Raw genomic sequence first — 27,070 nt, forward strand, 5'->3', positions numbered from 1 at the left:
CGAGGGGTTCTGCGCATGACCGGAAGTGCCCCAGCGGGGTCTCGCGCTCACTCCACCGCTGCTCTGACTCTCGCCCACTGGCCCCGCGCTCGTGGGGGGCGTGGGGGGAGCAGCGCCCCTCCCAGGCTGGGAGGGGCGTCACGAGGGCCCTTCAGACCCCCAGCGCCGGTTCGGCCCGCCCTCCCCGCAGCCGCGGCCCCGTGGTGTCTGCAGAGCCAAGGCCCGTGGGGGCCCCCGCTCCCCGGAGCTGCCCCACGGGCCTGGAGGGGCACAAGCAAAGCGCGCTGCGTTTGCAAACCCAACTGACCTGGATTCTAGTCCTTCCCCCTCCCCCTTCTGGCCGGGTGACCTTGGGCTGGTCCCTGGCTTCGTTTGACCCTCGGATGATGGATCCCTAAGATAAGGGATGACCCGATGCCCGAGGACCCTTCGGCCATCCATATCCTTTGATCCCAGGTCGTTGACCGGAGCCCTCTTCGGTGCGGGAGAATCACGGAGAAGAGCGTTTTCTGCCGTAGCTGCGGACCCTCCTGCTCCGAGAAGTCGGGGCCGTCCGGGCCGTCCGGGAGGCAGCGACCTAGCGCATCCACCCCCATGCTGGAAGAAGAAGGTGAGAGTTACAGCAGCCTCGGGTGTGACGGCTCAGTGCCTGGGGGGATGGAGTAATAACAGACCCACCCCCACCCCCCCTTCACCCTCCTCGCCCTCCTCCGGTAAGGAGAAGAAGAGAAGAAGAAATGACTTCCTTTCCTCCCATCTGCCTTGCCCCGGGGTGTGGTAGACTCTGAGAATGAGTATCTGGGGCAGGACTTGGCCTTCCTGGTATTACTTTCTTCCCTCTTGGCTTTGCCCTGTGCAGTGATGCAGAAAATTAGGCAGGGACCATTCTTCCTTGACTTTAGGTGATTTGCTGATAACACTGGGTATTGTTACAGTCTGATCCTTAGACTATGTTTAGGGAACAAAGTTGCAAAATTCTCAGTTCCCTCGTCAGCTTTGTTCCCTTGGAATCATATGATTTCCCTGTGATCATAATAACAGATTGAGGCATTTGCTAGCTGGCTTAAAATCTGTGGCCTTTTTATCTAGACCGGGCTTACTTCTGTTTCATTTGAATTCTCTCTTTGCAGTAAAAACATGAGAATTTCTAATCTGGTGAGACTGAGAGCTGCAGCGCTGGCCTTCTTCATGATTGCTTTCTCTTCCAGCTCTGTATTCTCAGGACTCTGTCCATTCTGAAGAAGGGAAACTAGGAGATGAGGGTATTACTGGCGTGCTCTTGTCAGCCAGGTCCCAGGTATGTTGGAATACGTTTTCTCATTTTCGACAGAGTTCCTTCTCTGATCCTAGAGATTCTCTTGCCTAGCAAAGTTTCACTTAGTTACCTGAGCTTGAAGCCCTCTTTCCTTCTTGCAGATTGAGCCAATCCTGATAGGCAGTGAATTCCATAGGGAATATTCCCATTGGCCCAGCATTCCTCTTATTTGCATATAACCTTCTTATTCTTCACATATTTATTCAGACTGAATTTATTCAGACTATGTTTAGGTAACTTCTGTGAGGAATATAAGATGTATAACATAATTTTTACCTCAAGCTTAAGTAGAGGAATCAAGACATACATGAATGAAGCATTTAATTGGTGTGATGGCATGGTGTAATAGAAAGAGCACTAGATTTGGAGTCAAAAGATGTGGAGTTGAATCTTAGTTTTGTTTCTAAGTTAACACCTGAAACTCCACTCTCCTCATCCCTAAAAATAGGTGGTTGGACTGCATCTCTGATGTCCCTTCCATTGCTGTAGATATGAGTCTAAATATTTAGATCATTGTGGAAGAGGCCTAGACCTGGTAGTCAGGAGACCTGGGTTTGAGTCTTGGCTTTACTATATCCTTACCATGTGATCTCAGGCAAGTGATTTCACCTCTTAGAGCCTCTAGTTACTCATCTGCAAAAATGAAGGGATTGGATTAAGTGACCTCTAAGGTCCCACTCAGATCTTTTTAACTTACCATGATTTATAATTCCAGTTAATATCATTGGGAGGCTTCATGGAAGAGATGGATTTTGAACCATGCCTTGATAAATGGGTAGGATTTTTTTTTTTTTAGTAAGGAGGGTGGAAACTGGTTAGGAATAGCCTGAGCAAAAGACTAGAGGCAAAAGAAAGCATGTAGTCTCTGTAAAACAGAGTATACTTGACTGGAGCTGATGTTTCCTTTTGGAGAATGGATGGGAAATAAGGTTGGGTATTTGGAACACTGCAGAGTCTTCTGGAAGAGGTCTGCAACACCTCAAAAGAATTGTCCTGACTATCCACATAAGAAAGACCAAGTGGAAAAAGATTATGACGGAAAAGATTATCCAGATTATGACATGCAGTTACTTTTCATGTCAAAAACCTAAACAATCCACAAGTATAATTAATAGTCAACATGAACTAGAAATATTTATGCACGAAGGTAAATTTGACCTCATAGATAATCACTGAGACTTGGTGGAATGAAATCCATCAATAGAATATGGTTCTGAAAGGTTTATACCGTAAGTAAAAGCCAGGTAGCTGGCACAGTGAATAGAGAACTGGAACTGGGAGTCAGGAAGACCCAAGTTCAAATCCATCCTCAAACACTTACTAGCCACATGACAAGTCACTTAACCTCTCTCTGCCTCAGTTTTCTCCTCTGTAAAGTGGGGATAATAATAGCACCTGCCTTTCAGGGTTGTTTTGAAGATAAATATATAGTCAATAAACATTAAGTGCATGCTGTGGCCCTGGCACTATATTAAGTGCAAACAGAATCCCTGGCCTAAAGGAGCTTACAAGCTAATGGTGGAAGACGACACCCAAAAGGCTGAAAAGTGGAGGGGGGAAGAGGAAGAAGGGACCCAACATGGGCATGGTGAAGTCAGAAGAGTCCCAGAGTATCGCAGCCAGGTAAGAAATGAGGAGATATCCAAGTTAAACTCGTGGCCCCACCCTCAAATCAGTGAGACAGAGGGTGGTGATGAGGTTTACCCAGGCTAATGGATCTTATAGGTTGATGAGATTGTTCACTAATGAGCTTCCTGGGGCATGGTGGAGTCAGAAGTCTGAGAAATGAGGACATTTGTAAGATCGCTTTGCAAATCTTAAAACGCTATAAATACTAGCTCTTATTGTTATTAATAAACTGTGTTGCCCCAAACTGAATACAGTACTCCAGGTGTTTGATCAGATAAAATCGTTTACTATTGCCTACTTCATTTTGGATACATTGCCTCTATTAATGTTGCCTAAGATTGAAAGGAATCATGGTATACAAACAGTTCTTGAATTATGCAAATTTGAATTTTTGAAATAATGTAATTGTTGTTTAGTTTTCAGTGGTGCCCAACTCTTTGTGACACCTTTTGGGATTTTCTTGACAAAGGTACTGGAGTGATTTGCCATTTCTTTCTCCAGCTCATTTTACAGATGAGAAAACTGAGGCAAACAGGGTTAAGTGACTTGCCCAGGGTCATACATCTAGTAAGTGTCATGAAGATGAGTCTTCCTGATTCCAAGTTTAGAGCTCTGTCCACTGTACCACATAACTGAATTTTGAAAGAAATTTTCATTCCCCAAAAAAACCTATGTTAATTTTACTGGACAGTACTATGCTCTCTGCTCCTGCCACTTGGCTCAGAGCTTGTGGCCTCCCACCCTCCACTCCCACCAAAAAAGACCTAAAAAACCCAAAAATTCTCCAAGTGAAGCAAAAGAAAGGACATACCTACTCACCCACATGTTGGGCACAGCATGTCTGTCTTCTGTCTGTCTGTCCCCAGGTGCCACTTATCTGTCTCTGGCCCCTGAGGGTCACCCATCCTCTCTTGTTATGTCCATGCCCAGCCTTACATGTCTGCCCCCTGAATGTTCTTCCTCTTCATTCTGGTCAGGCCCCCATGTGGCTGGCCCCAGCCCCCAAATGTTCTTCCTCCTCTTTCTTCACCTATGCTTCGACATGTCTCTCACCACAAACTCGAGGCCCGCTTTCTGCTTCTCTGCGAAACATCTACAGGCAAATTCACATTACATAAAAATCTTTTTATGTAGAGTTCTGTGGAATGGTCCATTTAAGTAAAGGTGTAGTTGATAGAGCCTAAAGACAGGAAAACCAAGATTCAAGTCCTGCTTCAGGTACATACTGTTTATGTGATCATGGGCAAATCATTTAACTTCCCATTGTTCAGACAATGGTCTAAAACTATAACTTAAAAATTAGTTGCTGATATTTTGAATTTGCTGTCTTCCATGCCTGCAATGCAATCCTACCGCACCTCAGCCTCTTAGAATCTGTTTCCTTTAAATTCTGCTCCAATAGCATCTTTTACATGTCTACATGAAGCCGTTCCTGATCTCCTCAGTGTTCTCTTCTTTTCATCCCAAATTACCTTGTGTTTATTTTAAATATTTTATCTATACTTTCACATATATTATTATCTCTAAAATAATATAAGCTCCTTGAGGGTGGAGACTGTTTCATTTTTGTTTTTGTAGCTCCAGTACCTAGCACAGTGTCTGGCACATAATGGATGTTTAATAAGTGCTGGTTGATTGATTGATAGAAGAAGCTTCTATATTGGATGTTTCCTACACTGAAGAAATCACAGGCATGGACCTGTCCCCCCACCCCCATCCCAAAAAAGTCTTCTACTTTCAGTCAGAAGTAGAGATAAAAATACTACCTGTGCTTCTAATGTATTTAGTTTTTTTGCTCAGGACTACATAATCCTGAGCCACGCTTTCTTAGTTCCTTTTGGGAGTGTAATTAGTTCTTATGTTAATCACCAGAAATGTGTACTGCCCATCAAGTTGGAAATTTCTTGGGAGGCACATCCTACATAAATATCCTGGGAGGACAGCAGAGCTTTCTATTGCTTATATCAGCTTGACAGATAGCTTACTTGATGCCTTTTCAACCATCACAAGTTCTTCTCATCTTTCTCTGACCAGTATTGAATGACTTCTTATCTGATGTACCTGTGGATCTATGTTACCATCTCCTGGGACACATGACGACGTTCTTTCTTCTAGCAGTGGTCCAGCTCTCCTTTCTGTAGGCAGAGCCCACACCTGTCACGTAACTCCAGATGTCCATTGGTTTTTCTTTCCTTCTTTCTCTCTATTGCATTATTTCACTCTCTAGCCTCCTAACAGTTCACCTCCTTTCCCTCTTTATATCCCTTTCCTTCTGTTTCTTTGAAGTACTCATTCTTTCAAGAACAACTTCATTTTCCTTGATAACTTTATTTACAAGATAATAGAAATGCATTTCTCCAGACCCTGGTTGTTCCTTATTTCCTACATTTCCCTCTCTGTTTGTCCTACGTTGTTTTCAGATCTTTGTCCAGTTATTTTCTGATCTTATTTTTATTTTACTTTGAATACCTTTTCTTCCTGTTTTTTTTTTGTTCCACTTCGTCAGTTCTGTTCATTGCTACTTTCTCTTAGTTGGATTCCCTGGTGACGAGAAAAGAGATGATGGAGAATTAGCTGAGCAGACACTGAAGGGAAGAGATCACCCACCAGTCATAGAGAGACTGAGCCTAGATGGTGCTGAGAAGCACTGAAGGACTCAGTGTTAGACACCATAAGGTTTAAATCAGTGAAATCAGTTTGGTTTCAAGACAGTGCCAAAGTTTACGATCTAGCACGGGTTTACTAAGAACAACAATTGATGTCAAAGCTACCTCTCTTTTGCTCTTAATATATATTAAGGTATGGGCCTGTTACGTCATTAGCATAGGGCAGAGGAGTCTGTGGGTAGATTTCAGGGGCTCTGTGGGTGATAAAGAAATCTTTATTGGGGAAGAGAAAAAAATGGGAAAAAAAATCTTTATTTTCACTAACTTCTAACAGAAATTTAGTATTTCTTTCAATTATGAACGTAGGTAACAATATGTAGTAGGGATCTTCAGGTTTTACCATACTCCCCAAGGCTTTTATGGCACACAAAAGATTAAGTACCCTTGGTAAGTTGTTGGTAAAGTTGTCTGCTTTTCCTTCAGCCATTAGGGGTTGTGTTCGTGTACCTCAAATTCATCATGTCTAAGGGTGAACTTTTCATCTTTTCCCTCAAAAATCTGCTTCTCCTGAGTTTATGATTTCTTTCAGTGGCACCACCATTCTCCAGTCTTTCTTGGGATTGTCTTTGACTCCTTCTCCTTCTTCAATTCATCTCAGTGATGGAGACATCTTGGTCTTCCCTCTCCCTCCTTTCCTTATAGCACTACTGCCCTCATATAGGTCCTCACTGATGTCTTCCTGAGTATTGCCGCATCTCCTTGTTCTTATTGCGCATCTCCTTGTTCTTATTCCTATTCATTCTTTCCCCCAACCATACTTCACACTGGTGTCACCCATGTGTCAGTTTGGCTGTATTTCTTCTCTACCCAGACCCTTATAGAACATGTTGTCAAGTGTTTCCTGAATGAGGTTTAGGCCCCTCTGCTTGGCACAAGGTTCTTCTTGTCTCTAGGGAAGTATCTCAAATGATTCCCTTCCATGTGCCCTGTGCTCAGCCAGACTATACTCATTTTGTGTCCTTTGCCTTTCCTGCCCCTGTCCTTTGCTTACACTGTTCCTTCTGCCTGAAGCTATTAAACTACCTATACTTTGGAGCCCAATTTGCATGTTAGAGCCTCTCATTAAAACTTCTATCATCTCCCCTTTTTCCACTGGCAATGACCTTTCCCTCTAGCTTCACACCTTTCTTATGTGCTATAGTTATTTGTATGTGGGTTATAACCTCCTACTCAACAGTAAGTTGCTGAACCTCTTCTACCACCTAGCACAGTGTCCTGCACACAAAGGTCCTTTAACAGATGTTTATTGAATTGAGGGAAGAGACCTTGCTTTAATTATCTCTTTCAGTGCCTATCCCAGTGCTTTGTACATATTTCCTAAAATATGAATCTTATGATTTCAGACTTGGAAGGAACCTCAGAAGTCATCCAGTTCAACCCATAGCTGAATAGGAAATTCCTCTCTGTAATTCCCCTAAATATCACTCTCTGCTTGAAGACCTCTAATGATAGGGAACTCACTAGTTTTTAAAATCCTTCTTCAACTCTTGGATAGCTCTAACTGTTAAGAAGTTTTTTCTATATCAAGCTGGAATCTGCATCTCTAAACATCAATACATTGTGCCTAGTTGTAGAAATCATAGTTTATAAAAGCTAGCAGGGTCTTTAGAATTCACCTCAATCATCACCTAGATGCCAACTGCTCAGTGATTTCATTTTGCAGGTAAGGAAGCTGAGATCCAGGATGGTTACGTGGATTGTCCAAATCCATACGGATCTCAGGTATTCACTGCCCTTATTTCAGAGATGAGGAATCTGAAGATGAGAGCTTAAGTAATTGGCTAAAGGTGGCATCGCTGCTGGCAGAGGAAATGTAAGAGCTGGGACTTGGACCCAGTTTGTGTAAGTCCTAGTGCAGTGCTCCCAACCAGTTCTGTCTTCAGGACTAAATGAGTTAACAAATGTAATGTGCTTTGTGAAACTTAGAGTGCTGTATAAATGCTAGCTACTCTTATTATTTTCTTCTTAGCAAAATTGTTAGCTCAAGAAGAGAGAAAATTGTTTCATAATTCTTTTTTATCACAGAGAGAGCCTAGTTGTCATAGGTGGATATAGTGCTCAATAAATGCTTGACTTGGAACACCTAACATATCAACATCATTGGGAACTATTTCCATAGCATATGGTTTACCTCACTTAATTCTATACACTTTAGCCCTTTTTCTAGGGCCATGTGGGAGTGGGGGCCTTGAGTGAATGGAAACATTTTGGTGTTTCAGGAATCTGTGGCATTTAAAGATGTGGTCATGGACTTCACCCAGGAGGAGTGGGGGCAACTAGACCTTCCTCAGAAAGACCTATACAAGGACCTGATGTTGGAGAAGTACAGGAACCTGGTTTTGCTGGGTAAGAACAGCTGCCTCTTAGTGCGTCTTTGGCTCTCCAGTTCTTAAAATCTGAAGTATCATCTGAAATATGTAATTAATTTTTGGCTTAGGGTTCATGGGTCATAAATACCTAAACTTCCTGGGGCCTGAGGACAAATTGTTTCTATTCCCTGTTCCCAGGGAAACACCATTGTGATGGACTTGACACCTGTACTTTTCTCTATCCATTGTCTTTCTGTTCTTCTTTTCCTCCCTCCCCCCCCCACCCCTCTTTCCCTTCTAGGCTTAATTCCCTAAGATCTCAGGTGAGTAAATTAGATAATTTTCTCTATAAACTAAGAATAATTTCCTGACTTGTCTCTTTTTCACAGTGTGTTTCTAAGATTCTTCATATTATATCCTCTTTCAAATATTCAAGTCCCATCTCTTCCCCTATGAGCAGGGCTTCCAGTTTCTAAACCTGATGTGAACTCTGAGTTGGAGGAAGGAGAAGACTCATGGATGCCCAGGAAAGAAGACCCAGGAAGCACCTGTTCAGGTAAGTAAGAGAATAAGGGAATCACTGAAAATGAACAGAGCATATGTTTTGCATGATTTCACATGTATAATTGATATATTGTTTGCCTTCTCATTGGGTGGGGGAAAGGTGGGAGGTAGGGAAAGAACCTGAAACTCAAAATTAAAAAAAAAAAAGAATATTTAAAATAAACAATTAAAAAAATCTCTATTCCCCTTGACCTTTTCACTGAAGTTGATGTCTGCCTGTACGTCTTAAACTTGTACCTTCCTTGGTTTGTTTGACATTATACTGCATTGGTTCTTTTCATAGCTCTGTGACCACTCCTTTCTGTTTCCTGTACTTCTTAATCCTTTTGCTTTTTAAATGGGAGTCATTCAAGGCTGATTTTACTTCTCTTCTTTTTCTCTTTCTAAATTCACTGCTTTAAAGAGCTTGTTCATTCTTAATTCAAGTCACTTCCACTTAAGTGTCTAATGTGTGCAAGGTACAACGTTAGGTGCTGAGAATGCAATGAAAAACAAAAGAGCCCCTGCCTTCAAAGAGCTTACTTTCCACTAGGAGAATCTATGTCTACAGAAAAGTAAATACAAAGTAATTTCAGGAAGAGGAAAGCTCTGAGAACTCATTGGGGGTATGGGGCAGGACATGAGATCAGGAAAGATGGCACCTGAGCTAAACCTAAAGGAACCTAGGAAACTAGGCAAAGGTAAGAAGAAAGTGCCTTCTGAGCATGGAAGAGGGCCTATGTCAAGTTAGAGATCTGACATGGAGTGTTTGTGGGACAGACAGCAGCAAGTGGGCTAGGTAGGCTGGAATAGATTGAGGGGAGAGTAATGAGAAATAAATCTGGAGAGGTAGGGCTGGAGCCAGATTGTGAAGGACTTTAAATGTCAAACAGGAGTTTATATTTTATTCTACAGAAACTCTCCTGTTGATTTAACAGGGGAGTGACGTGCTCAGTCCTTTACCTTAAGATTTATTTTGACAACTGTGCAAAGATGGATTCGAGAGGGGAGAGTTTGGAAACAGGGAGGCCAATTAGGAAGCTATTATAATAGTCCAGGTACCAGAAGATGAGACTCTTAACTAGAGTAGCTGCCATTTCAGCAGAGAAATGAGAACAAATTCAAGAGATATTAGTACAGCTAGAATTGGCAAGAGTTGGCAGCTGCTTAGATACGAGAAATGAGAGAATGAAGAGTCACAGCTGCAAACGTAAATCATCGGAAGGATAGTGGCACTCTCAGCCTAAGCAGGGAAGTTAGGAGGAGGCACAAGTTTAGGGGGAAAGAGAATGAGTTTCATTTTAGACATGTTGATTTTGAGATACAACATTATATCTCCTACATGTTTCCCTAGGGCTGGAATCTTCTCCCTCCTCATCTCTGCTTCTTGGAATCTCCATATTCCTTCAAGGTTTAGTTTAAGTGCCACCTCTTCCCTAGGACCTTTGTTCTTACCTCAAGTTGTTAGTGCTGACCCCTGCCTGAAGCTACTTTGTGTTTATTTTGTCCATACTTTATATTTGCTTATCAGTGTTTGTGCTATATCCTGCCAATAGAGTATAAACTTCTAGAAGTCAGGGACTGATTTTGTATTTGTATCCTTAGAGCCTAGCATATTGTCTTACATATAGTGGGTACTTAATAAATGCTTGCTGAATTTAATTGAATAGCTAATGTCAAAAGTCTCTTCTAGCTCTGATTATCTGTGATCTATTCTATGTTAAGATTCTTTAAAAAAAAATTTTGTGTGTGTGTGTGTGTGTGTATATGTGAGGCATCTGGGGTTAAGTGACTTGCCCAGAGTCACACAGCTAGTAAGTGTTATGTGTCTGAGGCTGGATTTGAACTCAGGTCCTCCTGACTCCAGGGCTGGTGCTCTATCCACTATGCCATTTAGCTGCCCCTAAAAAATTTTTCTAATTCTGATTTAATGAACACCAAAAAATATTTCCATGTACAGTACAAAGTAAAACATAAAAAGAGGATTATATTTGAAAATGTTTATCTCTATTATGTACAGCTTGCTTTTTTGAAACATGTATAATAAATTCAGTATGTTAGTTTCAAAGCTGTCCTGCTTGTCTGTGTTTCCTTCTAAATTTCCTCTCTAAGTGTGTATAGAAGGCTTATATAATTGTAGGGGTATGCTGTTACTGCTAATCAACATTCCCATTACCATAATCTACTCTCTTCCAAGAGGTATTTGCATTTTTTTGTTTGTTTCTTTCAGACTGGGATACTGTACCAGAGTCCAAAGAATCACCTCCAAATCCTGACATTTTTGAAGATAACTCAACTGCACCCAAAGAAGCAATAATGGAAACACTACCAAAAATTGGTCCAGAGGACCCCACATATCAAGAGACGTGGGAATGTGATGGCAGACTAGAGAGGCAGCAGGAAAACCAAGAGAGAGATTCAAGGAAAGTAAAAATCATTCACAAGAAACCTTCCCCTGGAGAGAGAGGTCTTGAAGGTAGTGAACTTGGGAGGAACTTTGGCCTGAGGTCAGTCCTTGTTACACAACAGAGAGTTCGTGTAGGAAAAAGCCTCCTTAAATGTAGTATACGTAGAAAGAATTCAGACCTACTTAAACATCATAAGATACATGCTGAAGAAAAACCCTATACTTGTAATGATTGTGGAAAAGGCTTCAGTTACTGCTCATCCCTTTCTCAGCATCAGAAAAGTCATACTGGAGAGAAACCATATGAATGTAATGAATGTGGGAAAGCCTTCAGCCAGAGCTCATCCCTTGTTCAGCACCAGAGAATTCATACTGGAGAGAAACCCTATAAATGTAACGAATGTGGAAAAGCTTTCAGTCAGAATGCAAACCTCACCAAACATCAGAGAACTCATACTGGAGAGAAACCCTATAAATGTAATGAATGTGAGAGAGCCTTTGGTGACTGCTCAGCCCTTATTCAACATCAGAGAATTCATACTGGAGAGAAACCTTATGAATGTAATGAATGTGGAAAAGCCTTCCGTCACAGTGCAAATCTCACAAACCATCAAAGAACTCATACTGGAGAAAAACCCTATAAATGTATTCAGTGTGGAAAATCCTTTGGTTATTGTGCCGCCTTTATTCAGCATCAGAGAATTCATACTGGAGAGAAACCCTATAAATGTAATGAATGTGGGAAAGCCTTCAGTCAGAGTGCAAATCTCACAAACCATCAGAGAATTCATTCTGGAGAGAAACCTTATAAGTGTAATGAATGTGGGAAAGACTTCAGCCAGAGTACAAACCTCATAATCCATCAGAATATTCATACTGGAGAGAAACCCTATGAATGTAATGAATGTGGAAAAGCCTTCAGTGATAGCTCAGCCCTCATTAGACATCATGTCATTCATACTGGAGAGAAACCCTATGAATGTAATGAATGTGGGAAAGCCTTCAGCCAGAGCTCATCCCTTACTCAGCATCAGAGAACTCATACTGGAGAGAAACCTTATGAATGTAAGGAGTGTGGAAAAGCTTTCAGGTGTAGTTCAGCCTTCATCAGACATCAAAGACTCCATACTGGAGAGTAAACACAGGGCTCTAATGAAAGCAGGGAATTTCTCAGTCATGTATTTTTTCTTTTTTCTTTTTCTTTGTTTTTTAAACAGTGGTCAGTGGTCAGGAAGAAGAGACTCCATAAAGGACTGCAAGCTGCTCGAGGTCAGGCTGCAGATGTTCTCCTTTTATAACACCTAGGCAAGGGCCACATACAGAGGCCTTTAATAAATGCTCATTGATTTAATAAGTGCTTGTTGACTTACTGAGATGATTAATGTAAATCTTCCCACTTTAACACCTTACCTTATTTTTCTTAGAAAATTCTAATTGATTTGACAGTAGAACTTCATTTTGTTCTCAGAAGATTATTTTATTTAGGCAGAGCAGCTCAAAATGCAGACCTCTTCCTGGGAATCCGAGAATTCAGGCAGCTTCCATTTAGGTCTGTCTCACGGTGACAAGGACAACATTTTTTTTTTTTACCCCTGATGCAAATATATTTAATTGTTGAGAGCAGTTAAGTGGGAAAGAGATCCTCGGGCTTCTTATTAAATGTCAATGTCACATAGAAGCTTCTTGATTATTGATTATATTGATAATTCTTGAGTATTTCTTTCATAATGAAAGAGTCCAGACAGGAGAGAGTAGAAGGTCATGCAAAGGCCAAATCTCAGAACCAGGTTTAGCTACAACCCTGTTGGAATGGGTTGGGTGTTTTTTTTTTCATGTTTGGGGGTTTTTTGGGTACTTATCATTGATTCCCTTTAGCTATTTGGGGGCCTTTATTTGTTTTACCTGTATTTAAAAACTAAACTTGCCCAAAACTGAGCTTAATCCAACAATTACATTCAGCAGATAATTCACTCTACCTTGTGAGCTTAACACGTGTGAGCTGGGTAAACATTTTTAATCTTACCATGCTGTCTCATGCAAAATGGTCATCACTTAACACTTTTTTGCATCTGCTATCAGAACTAATGGTACTGAATAGTCTTCCTTTCTCTACATTCTCAAAGTACTCTTTATATCTTTGGCTTTACTAAACAGGAAAGGGGAGAGAGAGTCCAAGCCTTAGTCTCCTAAGCCAATCAGATATCAAACACAGTTTCAGTGTCTTAAGGAAAAACTATATCAACTTGCATGAGAGGTAAAGAGTGGGGATAGGGAAAGGGGCTTTTGGATATTGTCCCTGCAACACCTACTCTTGGGGAAAATTTAGCATGAAAACAAGACTATAAATTCAGTAAATATCATATGAACTAATATGCATTTCTTTATGAGCCTCCCATACATCATGATATCTATCCCCAAAACTAGTTAGTGGTGTTTAAGTTGGTCAAGCTGAGAGGAGACAGAATGGGTGACTTCCTGAATTTGTGTTTAGGTGGATTTCGTTTTGATTAGGCACCCCCATAGAGAGCTTCATTGTCCTCAGTCATTTCATTGTTTCATTAGCCCTGGCTTATGACCAGCCCCCAGAAGAAAGAGTAACCTTATGCTGTTCCCATACAGGGCATCTCTGGGAGCTTATAATACCTTCCCCCATTTTCATAATTTTCCCAGAAGGGTAATCTTTCATTTCAAAGCTCTGTCCTTGGCTCTTTTCTATTTAACATGCTTACCAGTGACCTGAATGAAAACATAGATTCATTCAGTAAGCATTTATTAAGTGCCAGTATGTGCTAGGAGCCATAATAAATACTGAGGATAGAAAAAGGAAATTGCAACTGCTTTCTTCAAGTTAACATTCTGTTATGTTCAGCTGATGGTCTACATGGAAACTCCGTAGGGAAAGGGACTTACTCATACAGGGTGTCCTTGAAGTTTTAGTGCAGTTTAAACTGTTAAAGCTTAAACTGCACTAAGACTTAAAGGACACGCTGTAAAGTATTTGTAGCCCAGTACATAGAATGTTTTTAAAATGCTTGTTAATTTAGAACTCAGTCACGTTCATTCCATACTGAGGCATCAGAGTAGGACTTTAAAAAAATGGGTGAAATTCACGTTTAGATTATGTCAGTAATAATAATAGCTGACATTTCTGTAGCACTTTTTAAGATTTGCACAGTTCTTTACAAATATACAGTATTTCATTAGAAGCATGGCGTCCGGGTCTAGGGTACATCATTTGATTTCCTTACATCTTCACTCATCCTCACTGTGACTTCACTCTTTCCTAGCCACCTCTTCCCAGAGCTGTGTTATTTTCCTCTACTGGAATGTAAATTCCTTGAGGGCAGGGGCTGTCTCTTGTATTTGTAATTCCAGCACTTTGCACTGTGCCTGGTACATAGTGCTTAATAAATACTTTTTCATTTATTCCAGTGTACTCTGCCCTTAGACCTCATCTAGAGAATTATATTCCAAGCTAGGGCCCAGTTTTAGGCAAAACATTGTCAAATTGGAGTGCTTCCAGAAGAGGGTGACCAGGATGGTGAAAAGACTTGAGATTATGCATAAAAGGATTAACTGAAGGAACTGGGGTCTTTTTTAAAAAATATTTTATTTTGGAACTGGGGTCCTTTGCCTAGAGCCAAAGATTTTAAAGGCTATCTTGAAGTATTTGGAAGGCTGTAACTTTGAAGAGGTGCTGAACTTGTTTTCAGTGTCCCCAGAAGACAGGGATAGGTACAGTAGGTAGAATTTCCAACTTGACAAATTTTGTCTTGATATGAGTTCCTAATCTTTAGAGCTGCCCCAAAGAGGAAGGGCCTTCGTAACAAAGTAGTCTGGAAATCTTCAATCAGAAATTGGCTGACCATGTCATATGAGAAAGGATTGCTACCCCAATTCTAGGTGATCTCTGAGGTCCCTTCAGGCTCTGCATTCCTCAACTCTTTATCTCAAGGACTTCTGGATTATAATTGCTAGAGCCAGACAGGGTTTTACGACTCAATTTAATCCATCCCTCTCATTTTATACTTGTGGAAACTCAGGCGCAGATTGTGGATTTGCACAAAGGTCATACAGAGAGTAAATAGCTGAGGCCAAAATTTTGAAACAGGGTTTTTTTGATTCCAAAGATTACTTTTTGAGCTATGTTATCTCTCTACAGTTTTGACTTTTTAAAGTTCCGTTGAAATAGGCATTGTGCTCCTGAATCACCTTAGATTAATCAGTATTTACAGGGAGAGACTCTGTCCTGTTTCATTTTGTTTCTCCCCATAGGGTACCAGATTTCCTCCTCATAATGTTGCTACTGAACAGGGTAGGGACTTCATTACATTTACATACATTTCTGTAACTCGGGACTGTGCAAAGATTGGCATGGGTCTTCAATCTATCTTTATGCAGCCCAGTTACATAAAGTTGGGCCTAGAACAGAACTCAATCTATGACATATGCACCAAAATTGACCCAGAAGAGAATTTTCATTGTGGCCATCAGAGTAAAGGCAAAATTGCAAAAGAGGTGAAATTTCTGTCTGTCCCTGTCCCACCTCACTTTTTTAACATCTGATCTGGCAGATGGTGAGGAGTAAGTGATTTTCAGTATTCTGGTCAGTAGTTTTGTACTGGCTGATTTCCTGGCTATTGTTTGCTCAAAGTGCACCAAAGCCCTAGGACTTGGCTTACTGGCATCCTTTGCATTTTTCATTGTTATTGCCACTTCACTGAACTGGATTCCCTGTTGTCCAGAGTAGGATTTGGGAGAGAAGGTGGTTATTGTTTCCCTTTCTCCTTTACCCTGTTTCTAGAAATAGCACCCAAACCTTCTGTAATACATTTTTTTATTTTATTATTTTTTTTGATGACCTAAACATAAACTTTTATTTTCAGGGTAATTTGTCATTTACATGGATTAACTAGCCCTTAATCATTCTTGAATGTGTTAGCTGCTGACTCAGAAAGATCAATATTTTTTAAACATTTTTCAAGGAGAAAACTATTCAAAAAGCAAATTTCATATTCTTATTTGGATTCAGCCCTCTTTTTCAATTTGATTATTCTTTTTTTTAAATTATTTCTTTTTAGTTTTCAACATTCACTTCCATAAGATTTTGAGTTCCAAATTTTCTCCCCTTCTCTCCCCTCCTCCCACCCCAAGATGGTGTGCAATCTGATATAAGCTCTACATATAAATTCATATTGAACCTATTTTCACATTAGTCGTGTACTACTGTAATACATTTTTTCAAAAGAATTTCTTATTACTACACCTATGTACTGAGGACACACAATAATAAAAGGGAGGTTTACAGGAGTCTTGGAAACAAATACCATGCTATCTCTAGTGACCTAGGTAATACTCTTTATTTTTCCTTTCTAGTAAGGCTTTCTTCTTCTAGGTCTTTTATTCATTTTCTGTTTCACTTCCTGTTCTCTCTAAATAGACTGAGAAAAACTGGCTTCAGTCTCTGCCACTTAGTAGCTGTGTAATGTTGGGCACCTCTCTGGCCCTCAGTTTCTTTTTTAAAGTTACAAAGTTGCATTAGATAATTTTTTGTTTTGTTTTGTTTTGTTGTGAGGCAGTTGGGGTTGAGTTGCCCCGAGTCACACAACTAGTGAGTGTTCATGTGTCTGAGGCCACATTTGACCTCAGGTCCTCTTGAATCCAGGGCTGGTGCTGTATCCACTGTGCCACCTAGGTGCCGCCATTGGGTAATTTTTGAAGTTACTCCTAGCTCTAAATCTTGTGATCCCATAATTTTGTTTGGCAAAACTGTTGTTTAGGTTTCAGCCTCCTAAAATCTGTTCCTACCTCAAGTCTGTGTGTGGGAACTTAGTGCCTAGGATTGGTACTTTTCTCATATAATTTCCTATATGAAACTCTTAAGTCTCTCTCTGTGGGTTCATGACTTCCTCACCCTAGCTAGACTCACTGTCTAGGAACTTGGAGACATTTCTCCTTTATTCCATCTTGGGTCCCAAAGATAAAACTGACTTGCCTCTTACTGGGACTGGAGAGGATGGGAGGTTGGAGGGGTGGTTGAGATCCTTGCTACGTCTCTTTATCCCCAGAATAAAGGCTATTTGGGATGTAGCATGGTGGAATGGATATTCCCTGGAAGGCCCTCATTTATTAATAGGCACTTTGTTCTTTCCCACTAGATACGTATTTCCCTAACAGCCACAGGGTACATGGGCCTTTCTTAAGTTAAGTTTTGGTCCCACTTTTTACTGATGTGTACATTGGTCCTGGACCATTTCTCCTCCTCCATTCTGGGGATGGGGATAAAATAACATACCTAAATATCTCTAAGTAATCTATGGGCTCACAGACCTAACAGTTATGAGGAACAAAGTGTAAAAGCACAAAACAGCTAAATGTTCCCCTTCTTTCAAGAGAAATATCAGGCTGGAATTAGAGCCATCTACCACTCGTCAAATATTTGTAGTCCAGGGGAGTGATAAGTTTAAGACACTTTCCCTGATTATGAATAGCTAGTAAACTTCAACAAGTAAGTTGAAGTAAAGTAAAGTAAGCAGTAAATAGAATAGACAGTCGAATTGTTCAGTAGTTTCTCAGTCGTATCTGATTCTTCTTGACCCCATTTGGGTTTTTTTGGTTTGTTTTTTTTTGGCAAGGGTACTAGAATGGTTTGCCATTTCCTTCTCCTGCCCATTTACAGATGAGAGAACTGAGGCAAACAGGTTAAGTGACTTGCCCAGGGTCACACAGCTAGTAAGTGTCTGAGGCCAGATTTTAATTCAGGAAGATGAATCTTTTCTGACTCCAGGCGAGGCATTCTATCCACTGCCCCACCTTCCTTCCTGTTTGGCTGGGATTAAGATTAGATCTCCACTCCCGCCCACCCCCAAGGAAAGAATTATCTCACTGAGGGAGTCCACTCAGGAATTCTCTAGGGTTGCAGGCACTGAGAATTTAAGGACATAGTTGCGAGCTAGTTTACCCTCTAGCTGATGACTCAGGGGAGATTGCTCTGCATTTCAAAAATCTGTGCTTGCCTCTTCTTCCTGCCTGTCAAATGCTTCCCTAAAATATCTGCCCCCTGTGCAAATTCTTTGGTCTCAGACATTCAGTCGTCATACCACCTTTCTCTGTACTCAGTGTCACTAGGCTGTCACTCAGGAAAACTGTCCAGGCTTTCAAAAAAAAATAAAAAAATTGGAGTCTGCAGAGTATAGGCCAGTGAGTTATGCATCAATTCCTAGCACAATTTTAGGAGCTGTTGTTAAAGGGATAGTGAGATCTTGAAAAGGAAGCTGTGATCAAAGAAAGCCAGGAAACAGATTACGCTGTTAGTAATCTTATTTCCTTTTTTTTATGGGGGGAGAGAAAAGAGGGCCGGTCAGGGTTACAAAACTTGTAGATCAAAGGAGTGCTGTAGATATAGTTTACCTAGATTTAAGTAAAACATTTGACAAATTCTCATGCTATTTTTGTGGAAATGATTTGGACTAAAGAATATAGGTTGATTTGGTTAGTTAAATGTCCAGAGGCAAAGAATAGTCATTAATGGTTTGATGTCATTTTGGAAGGATATCTCAAGTGGAGTACCTCAGGAAATGTACTTATTTTTGTTCTCTTCAGTATTTTTATCAGTGATTTGGAGAAAAGTGACTAGATTACATGCTTATCAAATTCTCAGATGACACAAAGCTAGGAGTCAGGATCCAAAAGTATTTTCGACAGGCTAAATCTGTATTAGGCTGAATCTAATAAGATGAAATTTAATATGGCTGAATATAAAATTTTTATTTATGCCAAAAAACATCAACTTTACACACAGAAGAAGTGTGGCTATACAGCAGTTTGGCTTCTAGTGAGAACTCACTTTTCACTTACCCTGTTGAGAGGCCTCCCAGACCTCATCTTGGGGTTCCTGGAGGACTAGTGCCTAACAAGGCCTACTTCCCTCAGTTCCTACCCCAGAGTGCACCCCAACCTACCTGCCAATGATTCCTTTCCCTTTTCCCCTTCTGGCCATATACTGAATCCCCATCCACATCCCTGTGAGAGAGAACCCAGAATCCCTTCTCTAACCTGTGGGTTTCATTTTCCCTTTCCCAAAGATGGTGGGCTGCCCCCAGGGGCCACACATCAATTCATCCTAGGGTCCTCTGGGACTTCCCAAAAGCCCTGCAGCTACACACTGGGGACCTCCAGGCGTTTTTATCCACCTTGCAGCTGAACTCTCTTACAGGTGTTGCTTTCCCAAATTAAAATGTGAGCTTCTTGAGGGCAAGGACTGTGTTGTTTTTCTGTTTATGTCTCCAGTATTCAACACAGTGCTTGACACATAGCTCTTAACAAATGCTTATTCAGTCATTCATTCAAATGAAGACCAGTTGGTCACTTATCAGGTATTTGTAGAGTGGATTTTTCTTTAGGTACAAGTCAGACTAGATCATGCCTGAGGTCTTTTCCAGCTCTGAGATTCAGTGATTCTTAAGTACGGAAGCTCTCCACCAGGAGGTTAGGCATGTGAAAAACTTTTTTGACTACCATAACATAGGGAAGTCATTTACTAAGGCATTGGATAAATTGTGGAGGTGTACAGAGAGAACATCTACACTGATGAAATCATCAATCCTTGAAGTAAATAGCTAGGTGGCATAGTAAATAGAGCTCTAGGCCCAGAATTAGGAGGACCTGAATTTAAATTGAGTCTCAAACACTTACTAGCTGTGTGACCCTAAGGAAGTCACAACCTCTATCAGTCTCAGTTTCTACAGAATGTACATGAGCCCACCAGAGGCATGGAGCTCATCAAGTAAGAAAATGTAGAGAGAAAAAAGAAGAAAGCCCAGGAAAGAGCCTTAGGGTAGGCCCAAAATAGTGGTTGTGACATAGATGAGGATGAGGCAAAGGAGACTATGAAAGCGAGAGAAAAGAGAAAAAAGAAGCTCCTAAGAATGTAAAGATTATCCCATGCCTGATGGGTATACCTAGGGCTGTATTGTAGGTAGAGGTCTAAAGCACAGCATTTACAGAGTAATAATAAAAGTAAAAACCCTATGTGGTATGGAGTATAGGGATTATTCCCTCCATGTGAGAAATGAAGAAAAGCTGTGTGGCTGTTATCCCTAGAGGAAAGTACAGCATCCCAAAGCAAAGAGTAGCCAGTCTGAACGTGGAGAGCCTCCCAGAAAGCCAGGAGTGACTGAGTCTAGCAGCAGTTTATTGACACTCCCAAATAGAAACCAGCTGATAGACCAAAACCTGGGTCCGGAATTTGTATAACTCAGAACAGGTGGGCAGTGACCAGACCTTTCTCCAAATCACAGCACTCTGAGAGCACTGAAAACTTGCAGGACCCCAGCCAGAGCTGTGAAAGCAGCAGAAGGATGAGAGAGGGCAGAAGGTCAGATCAGACATCCCCTTTTTCTAGAAGTGTGCAGAGCCTAGCACTACCGTAAAGTCCAAAATTAAGAAATAGCCAAATAAGCAAACAGACAAAACGGACCAAACTATAAAGAATTATCATGGTGATAGGGAAATTCAAAACACAAACACAGAAAAGAGAGTAACAAAAAAAAAAATCTATGAGCAAAGCCTCAAAGATAAATGCAGCTTGGACCCAAATCCAATAAGAAGAATTAAAGAAGGAGCTAAAAATCGTTTAAAAAACCAAATGAGAGCAGTAAAAGAATGGGAAAGGATTTGAGAGAAGCATGAAAAGGCAAATATGAGAAAGAAATCATGTGAGACCAAAGTTTAAATTCCTATACAGGAAGATGACACATGTAACCCCTCGGAATTTTATCACCATCATGAGTCTTAGAGTAATTAGACAGAAAGTCCAAGTGTGATTCTATTGTATTTGGTTGATCTTAAAAGAAGAATGGAATGAGTGGGAACAGGAATTCACTGGGAGAGGGAAGAAGGGACAAAAAGAATGGGGAAAATTCACTCACATAAATGGGGTGTGTAAAGAGCAATTTATACAACAAGAAGGGGATAGTGTGTTTGAGAGCAAATGACGAACTTCATTCTCATCTGATCTGGTTAAGAATGCGCATACAGTTGGGTACAAGAGATACATTGTACACAACAAGGAAATAGGAAGGAAAGGGGTTAAGGGAAAAGGGTTAGTAGGAAGCAAAATAGACCCTTAAGGGCAGGGTTAAAAAGGGAAGGATAAGTATAAGAGAATAGAATGGAGGGAAATACACAATTGGCAATCATAACTGTTAATGTGAATGGGATGAACTCACCCATTAAAATGGAAATGGATAGCAAACATTAGAAATCAGAATCCAATAATATGTTGTTTACAAGAAATACACTTGAAGCAGAAAGATAACAGAGTTAAAATAAAGGACTGGAGAAGAATCTATTATGTTTCAGTTGAAATAGGAAAAAAAGGATTAATTATGCTCTCAGATAAACTTCAAGCAAAAAATGGATGTAATTAAAGGAGATAAGCAGAGAAACTACATTTTGCTAAAAGGCACCATAGACAGTGACAATATCAATTCTGAATACATCCGTACCAAATCTAAATTCTTAAGGGAAAAGTTAAATGAGTTATAGGAAGACATGAAAACTATAATAGTGAGGGACTTCAATTTACCCCTCTCAGACCTAGATAAATAGAACAACAACAACAACAACAGCAACAAAAAATCGTTCAATTAGAGCTCTTCAATTCCTTCCTTGAACAGTCCCCTCATGGACTGAGAGTCTCAGCTCTATGATTAATATCCCTGAAATCCTTTTTGAATGAAGTGAGAGGGCTTCTGAATGGAAAAGAAGATATTTTTCTTGGATGGTTTATAGGGCAATTACTTCAGGGGATGGAGAAAGCAAAGCTTTATAAGGACAAGAGCTGCTCTTTATTCAAAGTTTGGTCTCCCTCCTGAATCCATTTCCTGGAACCTTAGTCTTGTTCTTGGCTTTTTACACGCTTTGTTGAAAGAAAAAAAAATCTGGAAAGGGTTTTTAGACTAGAGAAATATTTATTTCTTAATATTTTCAGTTGGACTAAAAAGAAAATGACCACTCTCACCTAAAATTTGTTATACAGAAGGATAGGAAATTCTGGTATAATCTGAAATGCATTCATAATCAACCACCTTCCCTGTCTTCTGAGAATCTGTAGATTCTTTCAAAGCTCAATTCATATGTTACTTCTAGATAGCATTTTCCTGATGTTCCTAGCTGCTGGTGCTTCACCCCAAATTAGTTTATATTTTCTTTGTATATAGTTTATATTTGCTTACATGTGTACATGTTGCTTCCTCAACATAAACTCTTTGAAGGAAGGGATTGTTCCATTTTTATTTTTGTATTCTCAGAACTTAGTATGGTGCCTGATGCATAGTAGGAATTTAATAAATGCTTGTTGATTGATTGTGATTGATACACTCTAGATTTTGGGAGAAGGAATTTCAAAGAGTAAGGGTAGTTAGGATTTCCTATAATAAAATTCTTCAGGGGAAGTCATCCAAGGAGGCATGTGAAACTCTCAAGAATGTGTAACCTGTCATCATAGTGCTTATCTTCTTTAATTATTATTTACTCTGGCCCCAAAATGATGATGATACAGGCAAAAAGATAGAGGGAGTAGGAGAGACAGAGGCAGAGGCAGAGAGACAGAAAGACAGAGAGCTATAGATAGAGGCAGAGAGGAAAGAGAGGAAGAAGGGGAGAGAGAAACAAAAATAAATTTTTCCCTTTTATAGCATAGTCATTTCTTAACTCTCTTCCCAAGTTAACCCTCCCTCAACACAAACAAAAACAATCATGCAAAAATATCTGATATAGGCTATAGCTACTAATGTATACAATATTTATTTCTTATAATTACCTCACTTCTGAGCCATGAGAGAGAAGGTATGTTTCACTACTTTTCTATCACCTTTGCTGGTTTTTTCTTTATTAAGTTACATTTCCTTTTAGTAGTGATCCTTTTATTTACAACATTGCAATTGCTGTGTCCTCTTGGATCTGTTTTTTTTTTCACTCTGAATCAGTTCATGCAATTATTTTTCATTTGTCTGAATTCCTTGACATCTCTAATAGTTAAGATATCCTCCTTTATATTGGGTTGAAATTTACCTCTTTGGATCATTGGGTTCATTGGTCCTAAATTTGGCAAAATAAGTTCTGATGATCTTGGCATAAATAAGAAAATGGTTGCTCTTTTCCCCTCACTGAGAGTCTAAGAGAGTGGCATAAAGCCACATGATAGGATTGAAGGGTACAAGATCTATAAGATCCAAGATTGGCCACCACTTCTTTCTTTAGCTATCCTTAAAAGTCAGACTGGTTTTGTTTTGTTTGGTTTTTTTTTGAAGCAATCTGGGTTGCCAGAGTTGCCATAGCTACTAAATATCTGAGGCTGGATTTGAACTCTGGTCCTCCTGACTCCAGAGCCAGTGCTCTATCCATTGTGCCACCTAGTTGCCCCTAAGACTTCTTAATCACTGAGCAGATGATGGAGCTCAAGCAGCCACTACCTGGATTTCTATAAGATAGACAGGAGGACCTAAAATGTGGCTGCTTGAGATCAGCACTGTGGAGGTGATCCTAATATTGGAATCGAGTTGGAGATCAGTGAGGAAAGAGGATCTTTAGTCCTGAAACTAGCAGGCATTGGTGATTCCCATCTGGTTTATGAGATGCAGGGGAAAACTTATTTTTCTCACTTCTTTTTCCTGTTAGAATCCATAATCTGGAGACAGGATTCTGGATATACTCCCTTCTGTTGTTTATATAAAACATATAAACATATCTGTTTATAGATAACATATAAACATATCTCTTTACATGTTTATATGTTCTCTGTGATCATTCTTCAGTCATTTCAGTTGTGTCTGACTCTCTGTGACCCCATTTGGGGATTTTCTTGGCAAAGATACTGGAGTGGTTTGCCATTTCCTTCTCCAGCTCATTTTACAGATGAGGAGACTGAGGCAAGCAGGGCTAAGTGATTTGCCCAGGGTCATACAGCTAATAAGTGTCTGAGGCTGGATTTGAACTCATGAAGATGAGTCTTCCTGATTCCAAGCCTAGTGCCATATCCACTGTGCCACCTAGTTGCTCTTTCTGTGATCATAGTATGTTTAAAATCTGAGTCCTATGTTGGAGGGAATGGGAAGAGAGTTATGACCAGAGAAAACAGAGCCCAAACACAAGGTGGGGACTCTAGAACTGTGCATGTGTTGTAAATTTTATTTTTTGAACAACATTTTGTTTCATCCACTGGTTTAATTCCAGACCCAGGCAGCAGTCTGTGAATCTATGGCCTGGCAGTAAGGTAGCAGTTTGTACTTCTGTGGGTTGAGCAACCTCAACCAGTAAAGATACTGCATCTATTAATAAAATTCATTCTAAAATACTAACTTTTCTGCTACATCACATTCATTTCCAAAAAATTCCTTTTCCCTACCTAATAATCCATCCCTCCTAATGAAGATTTAAAGAGAGAGAGAAAGTTAAGCAAAACTAACCAATACATATGAGACAGTTTTATGCAGTATCCTGTATCCATGGTCACCCCCACATCTTTTATAAAAGAAGGGATGTGCATTTCCTCATTTCTTCTCTAGAGCCAAAAGTTGGTCATTATAATTATATGGCATTCAGTTTCAGATTTTAAAAATTTGGTTTACATTGTGATAACCGCTTTGTATATTGTATTCCTGATTCTGTTTACTTCACATTTATCAGTTTTTATATGTGTGTATGTATATATGTATGTATATAGAGATATATAATACATACATACACATACACATATGTTCATACACACATTTGTGTAAACCCTGGATTCATATTCACAATTTCTTAAAGCACAAGAACAACATTCAATTGCATTTGTGTATCACAATTTGTATAGCCATTTCCCAGTTAACAGACAATAACTTTGTTTCATGTTTTTTGCTTCTACAAAAAGTATTGATGTGAACGCTTTAGTATTTTAGGAATCTTTCTTTCTATCTTTGACTTCCTTGGGATTTGTACCTAACAGTGGGTGCATGCCTAAAGGATATGGGCATTTAGTCACTTTTTAAAAATAGCATAATTCTAAATTGCTTTTCAGAATGACTGGACCAATCCACAGTTATACTGATAGGGTATTAGTGTACTCATCTTCTTCTACAATTGGCGATTTCCATTTTTTGACATCTTTGTCAGTTTGATAGGTATAAGATAAAACCTTACAGGTGTTTTGACTTATTTTTTTTTGTTTTAGTGATTTGGTATAATCTTTCATAATGCTGCTAATGATTTGTAATTCTTTTGAGAACTATTCTCTTTTGACCATTTATCCACTGGGGAGTGGCTCCTGTGCTTTAATAAATGATAATTACGATGATTTCAGAGAAGCATAGCAACATTTATGAGTTGATGCGAAGTGGAGTATATAAAACCAGGAAAATAATATACACAATGATTGCAACAATTTAAATTTAACAAATTAGATTTAAACAACAAGAAAAATAACAAAACTGAACATTGTATATTTATGATGGCCAAGCTTAGTTCTAAGGAAGAGATAAGAAAATGAACCTCCTTCCCTTCTTTGCAAGACTGAGGAACTGTGGGCATGAAATATTACTTATATGTTCAGGCTACATTGCTATGTTGGTTAGTTTTGTTTAGCTGCTTTTTTGCTTTGTTTCATTCTTTGTTGCAAAGGATAGCTCTCTGGGTAGGGGAGGAGAGAATAAAGAGGAAGGGCAAACGAAACAAGCATTTATTAAGCACATACTATGTGCCAGGTACTGTGTTTTTTACAAGAATTATTTCATTTGATCCTCACAACAACCCTGGGAGGTTGGTGCTTTTGTTATTCCCATTTTACAGTTTGGAAAACTAAGGAAGATAGAGAGTAGTTAAGTGACTTGCCCAGGGTCACACAGTTAGTAAGTGTTTGAAACCAAATTTGAACACAGGTCTTCTTTACCCTATGCCCAGTGCTCTATTCACTGTACCACCTAGTTGCTCTTAGGGAGATTATATATAGATATAACTGTATACACACATATACATGTATTCATATATACACAATAAGTATATGTATATGGTATATATGTATATATACACATCCATATATGTACATATCTTAATGCAACTGATACGTTAAGACATTTCTATTTCATGTTTTATTAATTTCAGTATTTTATATTTCTTTAGGTCATCCTCCATATATTAAAATTTTCAATTTTGCTAGCACCTAATTGTATATAATATGTTGCATCCTGTAATTTTCTTTTCTGTTTGTTGATATTTCACTTTGTTCAGTTTTTATTTTGGCAATTTGATATTCTTCCCTCTTTTTAACTGGTTAGCGAAAATTTTACCAATTTTGTAAGTCTTTTCAAAGGACTAGCTTTTAGATTTGCCTATCATTTTATAGTCCTTTGCTTTCTATTTTTTGTCAGTTTTTCCTCTTACTTTTGAGATTTCCTCTTTGTTGCTTATTTTAGATTTTTACTGGTTGGTTTTCTAGATTTTTAAACATTGCATATTCATTCCATTAATCTCATTTTTATATTTTTTGAATATGTTTTCAGAGGTATAATTTTTCCTCAGGATACTACTTTAGATGCATCCCTGAAATTTTGCTGTGTTGCTTCATTTGGATGTGAACTTGGGGGGACCAATGCTATGTAGAAGCTGTTTGAACTAAGACCACTTGCCCCAGTGACAGACATGGTATGGGGAGAATGTTTATATTTCTATTTTCACTATGTCTTCAAAGTAAGATATATATATATATATGTTATATATCTTGATATATATAATATATATACTTAAAATAAGTATATTGATATTAATTTGTTAAATGGAACTGAGGAATTGTTGGCTAATAGTTGGGAGAACACACCCAGAAGGAAGCTGGAGCCAGTAGAATTAACGAATAAGCCCCTGGAACCTCTCAGGGGTAATCCTAGAACCCTGAGGGGAAGAAATAGATTGCCTTGCTCTTAGAGAGAGAAGCCAGAAAAGACAAGGTGGAGAAGCTAAGGGGTTGTCTTTCCTTGCCTTTCAGGCAACTGGGGAGTGGCTAAACAAACTGTGGTGTAGGAATGTAATGGAATATATTCTGTAATGTGGAAGAAATGGAGACAGTTTCAGAGAATCCTAGGTAATATGACCTGGCAAAGCAAAATGAGCTGGATTAGGAGAACAATTTATACAAGGACAAAAACATTGTAAAGAAAAACAACTTTGA

At 39.5% G+C, this 27,070-nt stretch overlaps 1 protein-coding gene across 8 annotated transcripts in view; it reads left to right on the forward strand.

The window, feature by feature from the left end:
- The first annotated feature begins 204 nt into the window (after nucleotides 1-204).
- The window catches only part of LOC114046912 (zinc finger protein 79-like), a 72,272-nt gene continuing 45,406 nt past the window's right edge, over nucleotides 205-27,070 (forward strand). Inside the window, exons 1-6 of one of the 8 annotated variants that reach the window (XM_027867534.1) lie at nucleotides 513-610; nucleotides 1,209-1,297; nucleotides 2,792-2,938; nucleotides 7,830-7,956; nucleotides 8,380-8,475; nucleotides 10,693-12,004. In XM_027867534.1, coding sequence (XP_027723335.1) covers nucleotides 595-610; nucleotides 1,209-1,297; nucleotides 2,792-2,938; nucleotides 7,830-7,956; nucleotides 8,380-8,475; nucleotides 10,693-12,004 — 1,787 coding nt within the window. In that variant the 5' untranslated portion in view covers nucleotides 513-594. The other 7 variants (XM_027867525.1, XM_027867529.1, XM_027867531.1 and 4 more) reach the window with 7 other exon arrangements.

Source organism: Vombatus ursinus, unplaced genomic scaffold, assembly GCF_900497805.2.
Source record: "Vombatus ursinus unplaced genomic scaffold, bare-nosed wombat genome assembly UNPS02014786.1, whole genome shotgun sequence".
NCBI lineage: Eukaryota > Metazoa > Chordata > Mammalia > Diprotodontia > Vombatidae > Vombatus > Vombatus ursinus.